Source organism: Pangasianodon hypophthalmus, chromosome 28 (assembly GCF_027358585.1).
Source record: "Pangasianodon hypophthalmus isolate fPanHyp1 chromosome 28, fPanHyp1.pri, whole genome shotgun sequence".
In the NCBI taxonomy this organism is placed as follows: domain Eukaryota; kingdom Metazoa; phylum Chordata; class Actinopteri; order Siluriformes; family Pangasiidae; genus Pangasianodon; species Pangasianodon hypophthalmus.
This window is the reverse complement of record NC_069737.1, coordinates 2,381,091-2,393,817: the sequence shown is the minus strand read 5'-3', so window position 1 is coordinate 2,393,817 and position 12,727 is coordinate 2,381,091. Positions and strand designations below refer to the sequence as shown.

Here is a 12,727-nt window from a genome sequence, read left to right as displayed (position 1 = left end):
TAATAACCTTAATCCCAGACGAAGCATTACACATGCTATTTCTCACGCAAGATCACTCAAGCACTCCACTGATTTCACCTTCAAAATAGGATTAGAGGGAAAAGAAATTGGTGGGATGATTATATAATTCAGAAAAGTACAGACGTTTCTGATTTTTTTATTATATTTTTTTTATGTATTTTGGATGTTAACAGAATATCATGTTATATCATTTTACAAGAATGTAATCTATAAATGACTTTTTTGGCTTGAGGTAAAATTAAAAGCATGTCATATGGAATCCATTTTATTTTTCTCCAATTTTCTCATACTTGTGTAATGCCAAAAAATTTCAAAACAAGCCAAATTAAAAGAGATTACACCTCACACCATGTTATTCATATCTATATTAGTATAAAAAATTAATACATTAATTCTTGTTAGCAATGTTTGTGATCTGAAGAGTAGCGTTTGCTTCCTGGACACCCAGCATGCTTTAAGAACAGAAAAGTTTTGCATTTTCTCTGTGTAAAGATTTTAAATGTAGATTTTTTTTGCTTGTTTGATGGATAGTTAGTTAGTTTGTTTGAGAAATGTTTAATTATTTGTATGTATTTAATGCATTCAATATTGTTTTAAAAAATTTATTTAAATCAAGCCTGTTTTTAAAAACATGTAAATAATTCTTTTTCATTATGTCTGTGCTTTGAGGAGGAGAATTTGCTTCCAGATTCAGAGTCACAAACACTGCAAAAATTAATTAATAAATTAATAAATTAAAAAACAAAAGTTACATTTAAATTCTGTAAACAGGGAAAATGAAAGACTTGTGTGTTGGGTGTCCAAAATCTTATTCATACATAGTTATCTCTTCCTTCAATGACTAATTCTCACAATCCCTTAAACTAATGTTCATTTTTAGAAGACAAAACATGAAGCAGCTGCCAATTTCTCATTTGTAAGGATTCAGAAAAACAAAAACTGGTATTTTTTTTACTCTGTATTTGTTGCTGTAACGTGTTGTTTTCTGGCAGGAATTTCAGGATTTCATCTGCCCCACCTGCTTTACACACACTTCCTCCAGGTTAGGACAGAACATGATCATAAATATTATCTGGTGCGAGTATTTGGTTTCATTTCCTTCATTTGGACGTCATCACAGGGAGAAAAAAAAATGCAAAAAAATGAGAAACCGGGTGGTGGAGTGTGAACATTCATGCTGGGAAAGCAGGTGGTGTTACACGTGAGGCAGCACGTTGGTGTTGCACGTGAGGCAGCACGTGAAATGTTCTTCACATCGTGGGCGTTAGAGCTCATCAAGCTGTGAATGCATTTATTTAAAAAAGAAAAGTACAGCTGATTTTGTGTGTTAGATGTCAAGCATGGTAAAAATGATATTCCCAGCTGGTAAGGGCTTCGACTATTATTATATATATTATTCCTCTAGGTGGATCACTGGACTACAATAAACGCTACACAGGCCTGGAATGCTAGTAGATGCTAGTTCTTGAGACGCCAAGATCGACCACAAAAAATGTCCGATTCACAAATTTCAATTCTCTTCTGCCTATTTTTATGTTCTTTGCCAAAAAACCCCCACAAATATGGAGTTATGAATGATGTGTTTCAGAGTGGACAAACCTCAAAGTCACCCACAATAAATATTTCTCATTCAGTATTTTCAACATTGTACTAAATTTCTGAACGACGATGTTTCACAGACAAAGAAAAAAAGTTATTATAGAAGAAAAACAGCATGGGGTGCCAAAACTTTTACCCTCACCAAGGAATCTATGACTAGGTAAATTATATTGCATAAATATGTCAATTAGAGACATGATCCATGGCCACCCCGTTCCTCTGGTAACCAGCATTTGCATACTGGCATCTCATTGGCTCTTAGATGTCATGATGTAATAACACACTTCTGCCATCTGATCAGTTCTGACTCAGGAACGTGGCAAAAGCTGTACAGTGGCGAGGTTCAACACTTGGACCAATCTGAAAGGACCAAATTATAAAAATAAATAAAATTTATACAGTTTAATGAGATTTTAAGGCAGTTTATGTACTTAGAAAGCAGTTCCGTGTGGTTGCTAAGTGAAGAGAAGTATTGCATTTTGATTTTATTTATCAAAATCTTGTCTGACATCAATGCAATTAAATTGCGTTAGAATTCACTTGAACCTAAACTGCTGAAATCTGGCAACCCAAATCACCACAGTGTCAACTTTATATACAATTTTAGATTGTGTAAAGTTTCTTGTATTTAATGAGTAAATTTCAGAAAGAGGTTTTGAGAAATGTTTAAGGACACTTGAGGTTTAAAGTCCCCATGAAATAGCTTCTTGGTTGTGAGTCTGTATTTTGACACATTTCCTTTCGAGGCAGAAAGTCAGAGAGACTCACACAACAGCCAACAGCATTCGAGATACGCCACACTGCCGAATCTAAACAATCCCAACAGTAGCTTAGCAAGCGAGCTAACTATGGAGAACTCCAACCAGTTTTTGCCTCAAGGAAGCGATGATTAAAAAAGTAAATAGTGTGTGAGACGACAAACAGACAAACCATGTTTACTGCTCACAAGCTACTACTGTACAGCAAGACACACCCCTGGGGGCGGGACATGTACGCTCTAGAGAGCATTTAATTGGACAATCATGGAGTTGTGACTAGCTCCGAAGCATCAAAATTTCTCATAGATTTCCTAGAACTATAAAATTAAAAAGGGAATATCTCCAAAACTATATTTAGATTTATTTTATTTTTTTTTTAGATATGCTATCATACTGGTGTCCATAACGCCAATAACAATAAAGGGACAGGTACAAAAAAGCTCTGACACACCAACTGTGATTTCAGGAGCATCTGAAATAAGAATTGTGCCGCAAGATAAGTCTCGTAAAATCAATTATGTACATATACAGAATACCATATACAGAATTGTACAAAAATGCAAAGTTAAAAAAAAAATAACTTCAAATGAATATATTAGCCTTAGACAAAGTAAGGAGCTAATTTTCATTTTTCCAATTTTCTCTCTTTTTTTCTTTAATACTCAATACAGTAAAAGTATAAACAGAATACATCACATCTTTATTCCGTTTAAAAATGATGTACAATACAATAATAAATGTGTTTAATATTATAATATTTATAAATTTAGTGTTAATATTTTTAGCACTAATATTAATGAATAATAAAATATAAACTCGTTCCTTGTGCATTGAAGCATAGCATTGCTTCCTGAGGGTTTTCGTTGTTGTTGTTGTTGTTGTTGTTTTTAATAAATCTTCATTCATATCATGTGTTTCATACATTTCTGAAGCGTAACTTGTTCACAGCGTGTTTTCTTTACAGCGAGAATACGTCCTGGATGAGTCTGTAGTCCATTCAGGACACAAGCTCATATTATTTATCATTCGTTTAATCAGTGGTCTTGCGTCAGTACGTGGCAGCCAATTTGACGTTCACTTTGACAGCTCCATTTAATCTCCAAGAACAAAAAAAATATTGTCAGGGAAACTCCATCTCATCTTCTGAGCGTATCTATGGGCTCCTAATCTGTCTGTGTAGGAGCCAGACTGACTGACACTCTCCACACATCACGCAGAACTTCGATCTGACTGTGAGCGAGGAAAAGCACGGCTCAGGGAGTGCCTCGATGTCACTTCCTTCTGATACGGCACACATTAAAGTGCACAATGTCCTCATGTTGCTGTGTCTTTAGATGCTGCTGTCGTATTCGGGCCCTGACAGACAAAATACTTAACACAATCACCCTAAACCACACGCGGCTGTCAGACACGGCCTCAGGCACAAATCCTGTCTTGGGATGCACACGCTAGTCATTTACGCACGCATTTGAAAGGAACCCGAGAACGTAGAATGTATTACTACTGTGTAAGCACATCCTGGCTCTCTGTACGGAAATGATTACATTGGAGTTTAGCGACGGCTGATTAATTGTTTCTGCTCTCGCTGCGTTGCTTAAAAGCCTCATTTGCATCAATGCTCTTAATTTAAAGGACGTTTGGCAAGAAAGCTATCCATACAGCAAAGCAGCAACGATGGGCGTGGCTTAAAAGATGAGAATTGCTCCACTGTTGATTATTTTCCTGTAACAGCACAAAGACTGTGCCGCTGCAAACAACAGTGAGTACCACAAAATACCCAGTGCAATGCTCCATTAATTTTCCATCATGCTGTTGAAAAGGAAATTCATTTTATTTTATTAAAACATGGCTGCTAAATAGCTTTCTGTGGTTATACACCATCCAGATGAAGTGATGAATTATTTGCTGGTACAGACTGATCGATAATAAAAATGAAAAAGACTACTGAAATAAAAACTGAAATGCTGCAAAGCTTTGAGCTAGGAGCTACGTTAGCTAAGTTCTTATTTCTCATGAACAGCCTGTCCATGCGCTTGTGTGCTATTGTAAGCTAAATAGGTTAGGCTAGCTAGCTAGCTACTGATAATGCTATTTGGAAAAAAAAAACACGATAGCCTAATATATATATACATATATACATAAATATATATCTTAATTTAAGGTGACTAGTTTGGCAAGTTAGCATTATACTATAAGCACAATAGTATCAAGTAATGCTAGCGTAACTAGCAGGAATATCAATCACGTTTTGATTTTTTTTCTCCAAGCAAAGACTTAGCCTGTGATCCGTTGCCAGACATTTAAACAAAGAAACGTAAATACACCCAGTCATGCAAGAACAGCGTCACGACATCTCATTAAAGCAGCGCCAGCTCACACACGAGCACGACACGCTGACTGTAAAGGGAAACTGGTTTCAGTGTTTTCGGTTCAGTCAGGTGAGACCTCGAGAGCGTAAAAAAGGTCCCGCTGCATTAGAAGAGGAGAGAGTGAGTGAGTCATGCTGCACATCTCCCTGATTTCTCTAATGCGAGGCTCAGAGCGAAGGCTAACACAAACACGAGCAGTGCATCAAAATGATTGTTTCAACCAAACAAAGGGATTTGTGTGTGCGGCCGCGGGAAGGGTGCAAATCCCTTAATCTCTCGGTTTGATCAGAGTAATGAATAAATGCTTTTAAATTATTTAATGGATAGGTCAGAATCCAAAAATAGATAGTAAAAAAAAAAAAAACAAAACAAACAAATGCGCTTCATGTTTTTTTTTTTCCAAACGGAGTCAAATGTATACTCTGCTGAACCTGAAGAGGAATAATGCGTAGACCTGGAGAAAAACAGAGTATTTTCCATACAGTCCTTCCACATATCACTTGTCGAAGGTAGAATCTGTACTGCAGGCATTTGGCAAGTTAAAAAAAATCCAATAGTGTCTCAGTTCACCTCCCCTCACAGACTGAACTCCTTCCCAAGTCCAGGAAATTATATCATTTTGAAATTCAACATGGCCGACAGCGTATGTTGGAAAAGTATAACTAGCCATCGTATGTAGCTATTGCACGTAAAATGGATCTGAAATAAAATTAAAGTTTAATTATACATATACGTATGCTGTATGTGTACATTTCTTATGTTTGAAATTGAACACATTTACGTAGATATTTGTGGAATTCCAACAAGGTATCTGGCAAATTAGCTCTAGCTAGCTAATGCTACCATAGTTTTCACGCTCCAGAAATTACTAAATAACCATGTATACAAGAAAATTGTATAATGTTACTGCATAAGCGATACATCATTTCCAGTTCGAGTTGCAGTTCCACCCCAGCACAGTAGATGGCGATAATAGTAACAATAACGTCTCGTCTCTGGGATCTCAGAGAGGTTCCACGGGAGAAATAGGCCTCACGGATGAGTTCTGTGCTCAGACCTTTCTCCAATAAGCTGCCGCTCTGATGCTCTTCTGTCTTAGTTAAGACGCAGACAGCAAAAAAAATCTGGCATTTTTATTGAGGGGAAAAAAGACGGCTGGTGTTTTTGGTGTATTTTTGAGTGATAAATCGTAGCAGCGTACTCCGATGTTAAAGTAGTTAAGTAAAGGAGCTCCTACGCAAAATGTGTAAAGGTTGGCAGGTTTGTCAGTGAATACTTTATGTCAGGTTAATTTGAGGAGAATCATGAATCGGATACATCTAAAGCTGCGGTCCATTCTGCAGAGATTATTACTACACTTGAGCGCCATTTTCTAAAGCCGAAGACAATGTTTTTTGTCACACAAACACTGGCGGTTAATAATAACCAGATGGACTAAGCAAGAAAAAGTTCTCCACACTGCCACCAGTTTTTTTCTACATGTGAAACATGTGAAACTTACCTCCAATTAGCTTATTTAACTTTCAGCTCATTGTAGATACAACGTAATATTACTAAATATAATGTTTCTTAAACATAGTTTTTTATATTTCACAACATACAACCGAAAAGCATGCAACAAAATCAAGAAACATCTGAAGTTAAGCGACTTGGTAATGTTAAGACTTTGTTCGACGTTACAAAACATCAGGAAAATGCTAGAGTGCTAGTCACTGTGAGAGCACAGTGAGGTCTTCCAGGAACTGATAAAAAGGTCATGATGAAATGTTTTAAAGGCCATGGTCATGACTGCTGGTTATTGATTTAGATTACAGGTGGTATGAAATATGTGACCACAAACACCTCCAGAACAACAACAACAACAACAACGAGAGAGAAAACGTGGAGACTCTACTTCACTTTCGACCACAGTGTAATGACGCAGAAACTCAGATCCAGTCTATATTTCACTAAATTCTTTACTTATTACTATTATTATAGTGGAATAATTATATTATTCAACGGTTTCTCAAAATACAATACGAGATCAGTTGAAGTGTCTGTGTGGTATTCAATAAATTAAAATAAATTATTTTTTTAACCAGTTTTACAAATCAGCATTATTATATTTATATTTAATATAATCTTTTAAAGAATTTACTATTATATAAATAGCAAGCTGGAAATTAATTATATAATTAACTTAAAGATAGCTAATTATATAATTATATAGATCTATAAAGACATGATATAGAAAAGGAGTAAATAGTTTCAAAGTTTTGAATATTTTAGAGATTACTAATAAGCTGAAAAAATGAGGATTTTTAAAAAAATTTATTTTATAGAAGTCAGAGTAGCAGCGTGACTCATTCTGTAATGTAATAAATAGAACATAAGGGCGAAAATGCTAAGCAAAAAAAAAAAAAAAAAAAAAGAGTTACAAGAGTCCGGTGTGGCCATTCTTTAAAAAAAAATAAATGAAAATAAATAAAATAAAATAATTATGAATTTTACTTGGGAATATAATATATATATTTTTTTAAATTTTTAACATTTTTTTAAAAATTCAAACACTATATTTTTTACTGTATATGATCTACAATAAAAGCTGCATTTCCATTAAAAAAAAAAAAAAAAAAGATCAAGCATCCATTTTAGTCACTGCCAATTCCACACAATATTAGAGCTAGCCGAATGCTACAGGGTTTGCTAGCAATGCAGGTCACAAGTTTACACAATAGTTACATAGTTCGCTAGCGACCTTATACACAGTATACGACTTAGCCTAATGTTACGCTGCTTCAACTGAACTGGGAAGTTGGAAGTCTGAGCGTAATTTTCGAGTTCGGTGAGCTATAGAGTGAAAAAAAAACATGGACACATCTTTAAATGCGAGTGTTTTGTTAACATCAAGCTAACCTGCTAACATTAGTGATTATGAGTTTCGGATGTATTTACTTTCTCAAAACAACAAACTGTACAGTCAGAGTTATATACAGAATTAACTCATTAGCAGCTTAGCTATTTATTTACACAATACAAGAGTTAGCCTAACACTATATACCTCACTAGCAAGCTATGTAACTGGTTTACACAGTATAAGAGTTAGCATAGTATTAGATAGCTCACTGCAAACTTGCCTACTCAATACTTTACTCAATATAAGAGTTATATAAGCTAGGCTGATTCACTATGCTGAAAAACATGAAGGCAAACAGTTTGATTTAAAAAAAATATTGCATGAAACAAACTCAGCTTTCATTTCTCGAATGATCCTGCAGTATTTATTGATCTTAAAGAATATCGTACACAGATAACTCAAAATGCCTGCTTTAAAAACTTCTTCGTTGTCTTTTTCACAGCATTAGCCTAACACTAGCTAGCTTGTTATCAAACTTGGCTAACTAGTAAGATAAAGTTAAATGGCTACTCCTTGAGAAGTGTCATTAGCTAAGCTAGTTACTTAGCTGGGGAAATTAGCACAGTGCTGTGTTTAGGTCACCAGCTAGCTTAGCCTGATAGTGTTGCTAAATAATGTTACACACGCACAGTTTTTATAGGTACTGTAAAATAGGCTAGCATTATTTTCATTTCATATGAAAGGCATCTCTGTTGTCTTTTTAATAACATGCTAACTGGAAATATATATATATATATATATATATATATATATATATATATATATATATATATCAAGAAATTCACTCAAAATTAGCATATTTTTATTTTTTGTGGAATCAAAAACCAGAAGAGATCCGGATCTCTTACCTTCGGTGCAGTCTTTTCCCTGAAATCCCGTCTCGGAGCAGTTGCATGTGGGTTCGTTGTCGATGACGCTGCAAACTCCTCCATTGAAGCACACGTTATCGTCGTCGCACGCGTCACTGTCCACTCCTGCGCTGTTCAGAATAACAGGCACCGAGTCGTTGACTTTCAAGTCCGTTATCCAGCCTTCAAAGGGAACTTGGTCCTTGACGGCGTTTGACGTCAGCCGTAGCGCCACGGACCGTAGCTCCGGCGGTATCCCTCCTAAGAACAGGTGACTGAACACGGTCATGTCCCGTCTCTTGGACTTCACCTCCACCCACTTGACCTCGTTGTCCACGATGAGCGTGGTGTTCTGGAAGTTCCTCTTTACCATGACGGCGTGCCATTGGCTGTCGTTGACCAGCACGTCCGAGAGCACGGCGACCGGCTCGGCGCAGAAGATCGAGAAGCGGAGGCTGAGCTTGCCGTTGTTCATGAGCAGCTCGAGGAAATCGCAGAAGCCCTCGTCGTCGAAGTACACCAGGAGTCCGCGGGAGCTCTTGGTTTTCATGTTGAAGCTCATCTCGCTCTCGCAGCAGGCGTTCCACATGGGGAATGCCATCCACTGGCCCTCAGCACCGGAGAACTTCAGGCTAGCACTGGCGTCCACCAGGGTGCACACAAAGAGTCCGACCCAGAGCAGACGAGCGCCGGGACACAACCGCAGCATCATGATGAAGCTGATGGTTCCTAAGAATGTAAAAAATGTTCTCAGAGTGAATCCCACGGCTTAATGGAAACCAGTTTCCCAAAAAACACCAATGACCTCGGCTCTGCTGCTGAAGGGCAGAACTGGCATCCTCGCCATGAATCCTACACCGTAGGAGGGATTAGAACCTCCTAAAGAGAACATTCTTCACCCAGCATTGGACAAGGCACCAAGGTTGGTCCTGTAATGAATCAGCAGTGCTCTCAGTGCTCTCAGTGCTCTCCTGCTCGTCTCTCTCGCTCTTTATGATCCACGATCCTCATAGCCAGCAGAGCACATACTCATGACCACGCAACATGCTAAACGCTACACTCAGGCTTATCAGGTCAGATTAAACACACGCAGAGATGTGTGAGACGCTCATGCTGTCGAGTCGTACAGCACAACAGTCATCATTTCTCATAGCATCACACTGTGTGCTGAGCCTAAAGAGAAAGGAAAGGGAAGGAAGGAAGGAAGGAGAGAGGGAAGGAGCAAAAAGAAAAAATAAAGGAAGAAAGAAGGAAATAGAAAATGAAAAATGAAGGAGAAAGAAAGAAAGTTCATCATACAGCTCCAATAACATGATATTTATTAAAAATTACTGCTATTACCCTCTTAGAGAAATAAAAATGGTTCCCTCTAGAACCCTAACTCTAAAACATTGTACTCTCTCTGACAGTTTCCAACCTTTAAGCATTCTTTCTTTGTCCCTCTGTAGGAACCGTTACATCAGGGGTTCTATGTGGAACCCTACAACGGAGTTTGTTTATCAGAAAAAAAGCTTCACGCAGAGCACTTTCAGCAAGCTGAGAAACCGTTAATTAGCTAATGAACCCTTAAAGAGCCCTGTTTTTTTTTTTTTTTTTTTTTTCTCTGAAGTGTACCAAGTACCAAGATGTTAGTAAAAATGGGTTCTTCAAGGGTTCTTTGAAGACTCCTTCGGAAATTAAGGGTTCTTAGCTGCCAAACTAAAGGTTCTACTTGGAACTTGGTTTGAGGTGAGTGCTTCCACACGGGACCTTTAAGGGTTCTACATTCATTTTTAACATTAACCCTTTCAGAACCTTGTTTATTTAATTAATCAGACTTTTTTTTTTTTTTTACTATTTGTACATTTTTAGGAAATGAAGTGAAATTTTTGTCCTGTTTTTTTATACATGGTTCTAAATTTGCTTTCATTTCTGCCATGATGAGTCAAAGCATCATCAATATATCAACCACACTGCATTAGATATAGGATGAGAGCACAGTCTTCCACACACACACACACACACACACACACACACACACACACACACACACACATGCACACGCACACGCACGCATGCACACACACACGCACTGCATTATTTCATCTACAGGCACGCACATGGAGGCTACCGGTGCACTTTTTATGCCTTTAAAAATATTTAAAATAAAAAACATAATAAAAAAACAGTAGGCGAAATCGTCATGGTTCTTCGTGTGTGAGAAGAGAACCGCAGGTTCTGTGCAGAACGGACACCCTGTTGCAGAACCCGTGCAGGAAACGCACGAATGTCACACCTTCATAACACGTTATTAAGCACGCAATCCTTAACTTGTGATATTTTAGAGCAACTTATGCATTGATAGCACAACTCCTCTTTCTCTCTCTTTGTTTTATGAATGCACATTAATCAAACCTTATTACACTCTTTACCATGCAACACACACACACACACACACACACACACACACACACACACACACACACTGATCAGCTCCCATCCCAGATTAAACAGGAAACGAAAGGAAGGATGGCAGTAAGTCAGTAATTACGCAGCTACAGTGTTTATATCTTTGGCACGGAGCGCTGCATCAACGCATCCTGCCTCAGATTAAAAACAACAACAACAACAACAACAACAGCAATAATGAAACAATTCATGCGGTTAGAGAATAAATATATTTACCTCAGATGCTCTGCAAGTTGTGACGGAGAGAATCCGCTGTGTTTTGTGAGGAGAGAGAGAAAGAGAGAGGGAGTGAGAGAGAAGAGGAGGAGGAGGAGGAGGAGGAGATGCGCTGCCTGGCTGCTCCGCTCTCACTGCCAGGCTGAGACTGAGAGAGGGTCACGTGACATGGCTCCGGCGTGGGCAGGGCTTCAGCAGCGCTGCAGCACCTTGGGCAGCTCTGTACACACACACACACACACACACACACACACACACGCACACTATTCATTATCCAGTGAAGGGAAATGAATATTCACACACGTTTGTTGTTGCTATTTAACATACTGCTACTGCACTTTAAATTTCACACACACACACACAATGTCTTTCAGCCTTGTACTTATAAATATAAACAAGAAAGTGTGTAGTCATAAGGATGAACAAAGACATGCTTTTTAATTATTATTATTATTATTATTATTATTATTATTAAAGGTAATATTGCACCTGCTGTCATTATAAAAGGCATTGCTATTTGTTGGGAAGATTTCATCGTACAGCATGCAAGCAGCAATCATGCTGAAGGTGAAGGAGCTTCCTAAAGTTCTCAGAGACGACATTATTAAACAACCCTCGAACAGAGAACGCTACAGAACCAAAGCAAAGTCATTAAGTACAAATCAGTTCCATAATATGCAGGTGGAAAGTTCATGGAACCGCAACCGTGCCAGTGATCATGATTTCACAACACGCTCTCCGACTAATGATAAGGAAGAAGAGATAAGAGAAAAGTCCCTCGGAAAAGAGTTGCAGGACGACCTGAAAGCAGCAGAGAATAATAACCGATGAGCTGCACCACCATCATCGCTGCTCCTACACCTCACACTAAACTCCTCTGCGAAAGAGGAAGCACAGAGATGCAAGTCTACAAGCTCTTAGACAAATCAGATCACTTCTGAAACACTGGAAATATATTAAATTACAAAAAACAAAAGAATCAGAATACCAAATACAATTATTATCATTATTATTATTATTACTAATGTGTTTATTTATTTTTTTTTTATATCTGTAGGCAAGACACTGCAGATACACATTATGTTTTTGATGGTCATATCAATCTTTATGTATTTATTTATTTATTTGATTAACTGTATCTAAATGGCAATCATGTTTAATTGTTAATATATTTAAAGACATCAACTTTTACACACAGCATTTCAGTGATAGTTGATTTATAAGGACGCTCACCGAACCTATTAATGCAGTAACATTACAACATTCATATCATTTAAAGGTATTTTATTGATTGACACAATTCAGAAATGGAAAACGTTAAAAAAACTAAAACAGGTATGGCATTTAATGATCAGTGAAAAATATTGAGAATTATTTTTATTATTTTTTAAAAGTACATTTGAGTTTAATAATAATAATAATAATAATAATAATAATACATTTTATTTATAGAGAACTTTTCAAGATACTCAAAGACGCTTTAAAGTAAATTTGAGTTTATTATTTTAGAGAATATCTGACTGGCTAGCAGGATTTTCTATGTAGTGAGATTTTTTACACCTGCCACAA

The 12,727-nt window shown here is 37.2% G+C and overlaps 1 protein-coding gene across 27 annotated transcripts in view; it reads right to left on the bottom strand.

The window, feature by feature from the left end:
- The window catches only part of LOC113545749 (neurexin-1a), a 314,140-nt gene extending 302,854 nt beyond the window's left edge, over positions 1-11,286 (bottom strand). For all 27 annotated transcript variants that reach the window (XM_053231012.1, XM_053231013.1, XM_053231020.1 and 24 more), the window contains exons 1-2: positions 11,159-11,286; positions 8,495-9,667 (exon numbers count right to left, since the gene is read on the bottom strand). In XM_053231012.1, coding sequence (XP_053086987.1) covers positions 8,495-9,206 — 712 coding nt within the window. In that variant the 5' untranslated portion in view covers positions 9,207-9,667; positions 11,159-11,286. The remainder of the gene's footprint in view (positions 1-8,494; positions 9,668-11,158) is intronic.
- Positions 11,287-12,727: the final 1,441 nt, after the last annotated feature.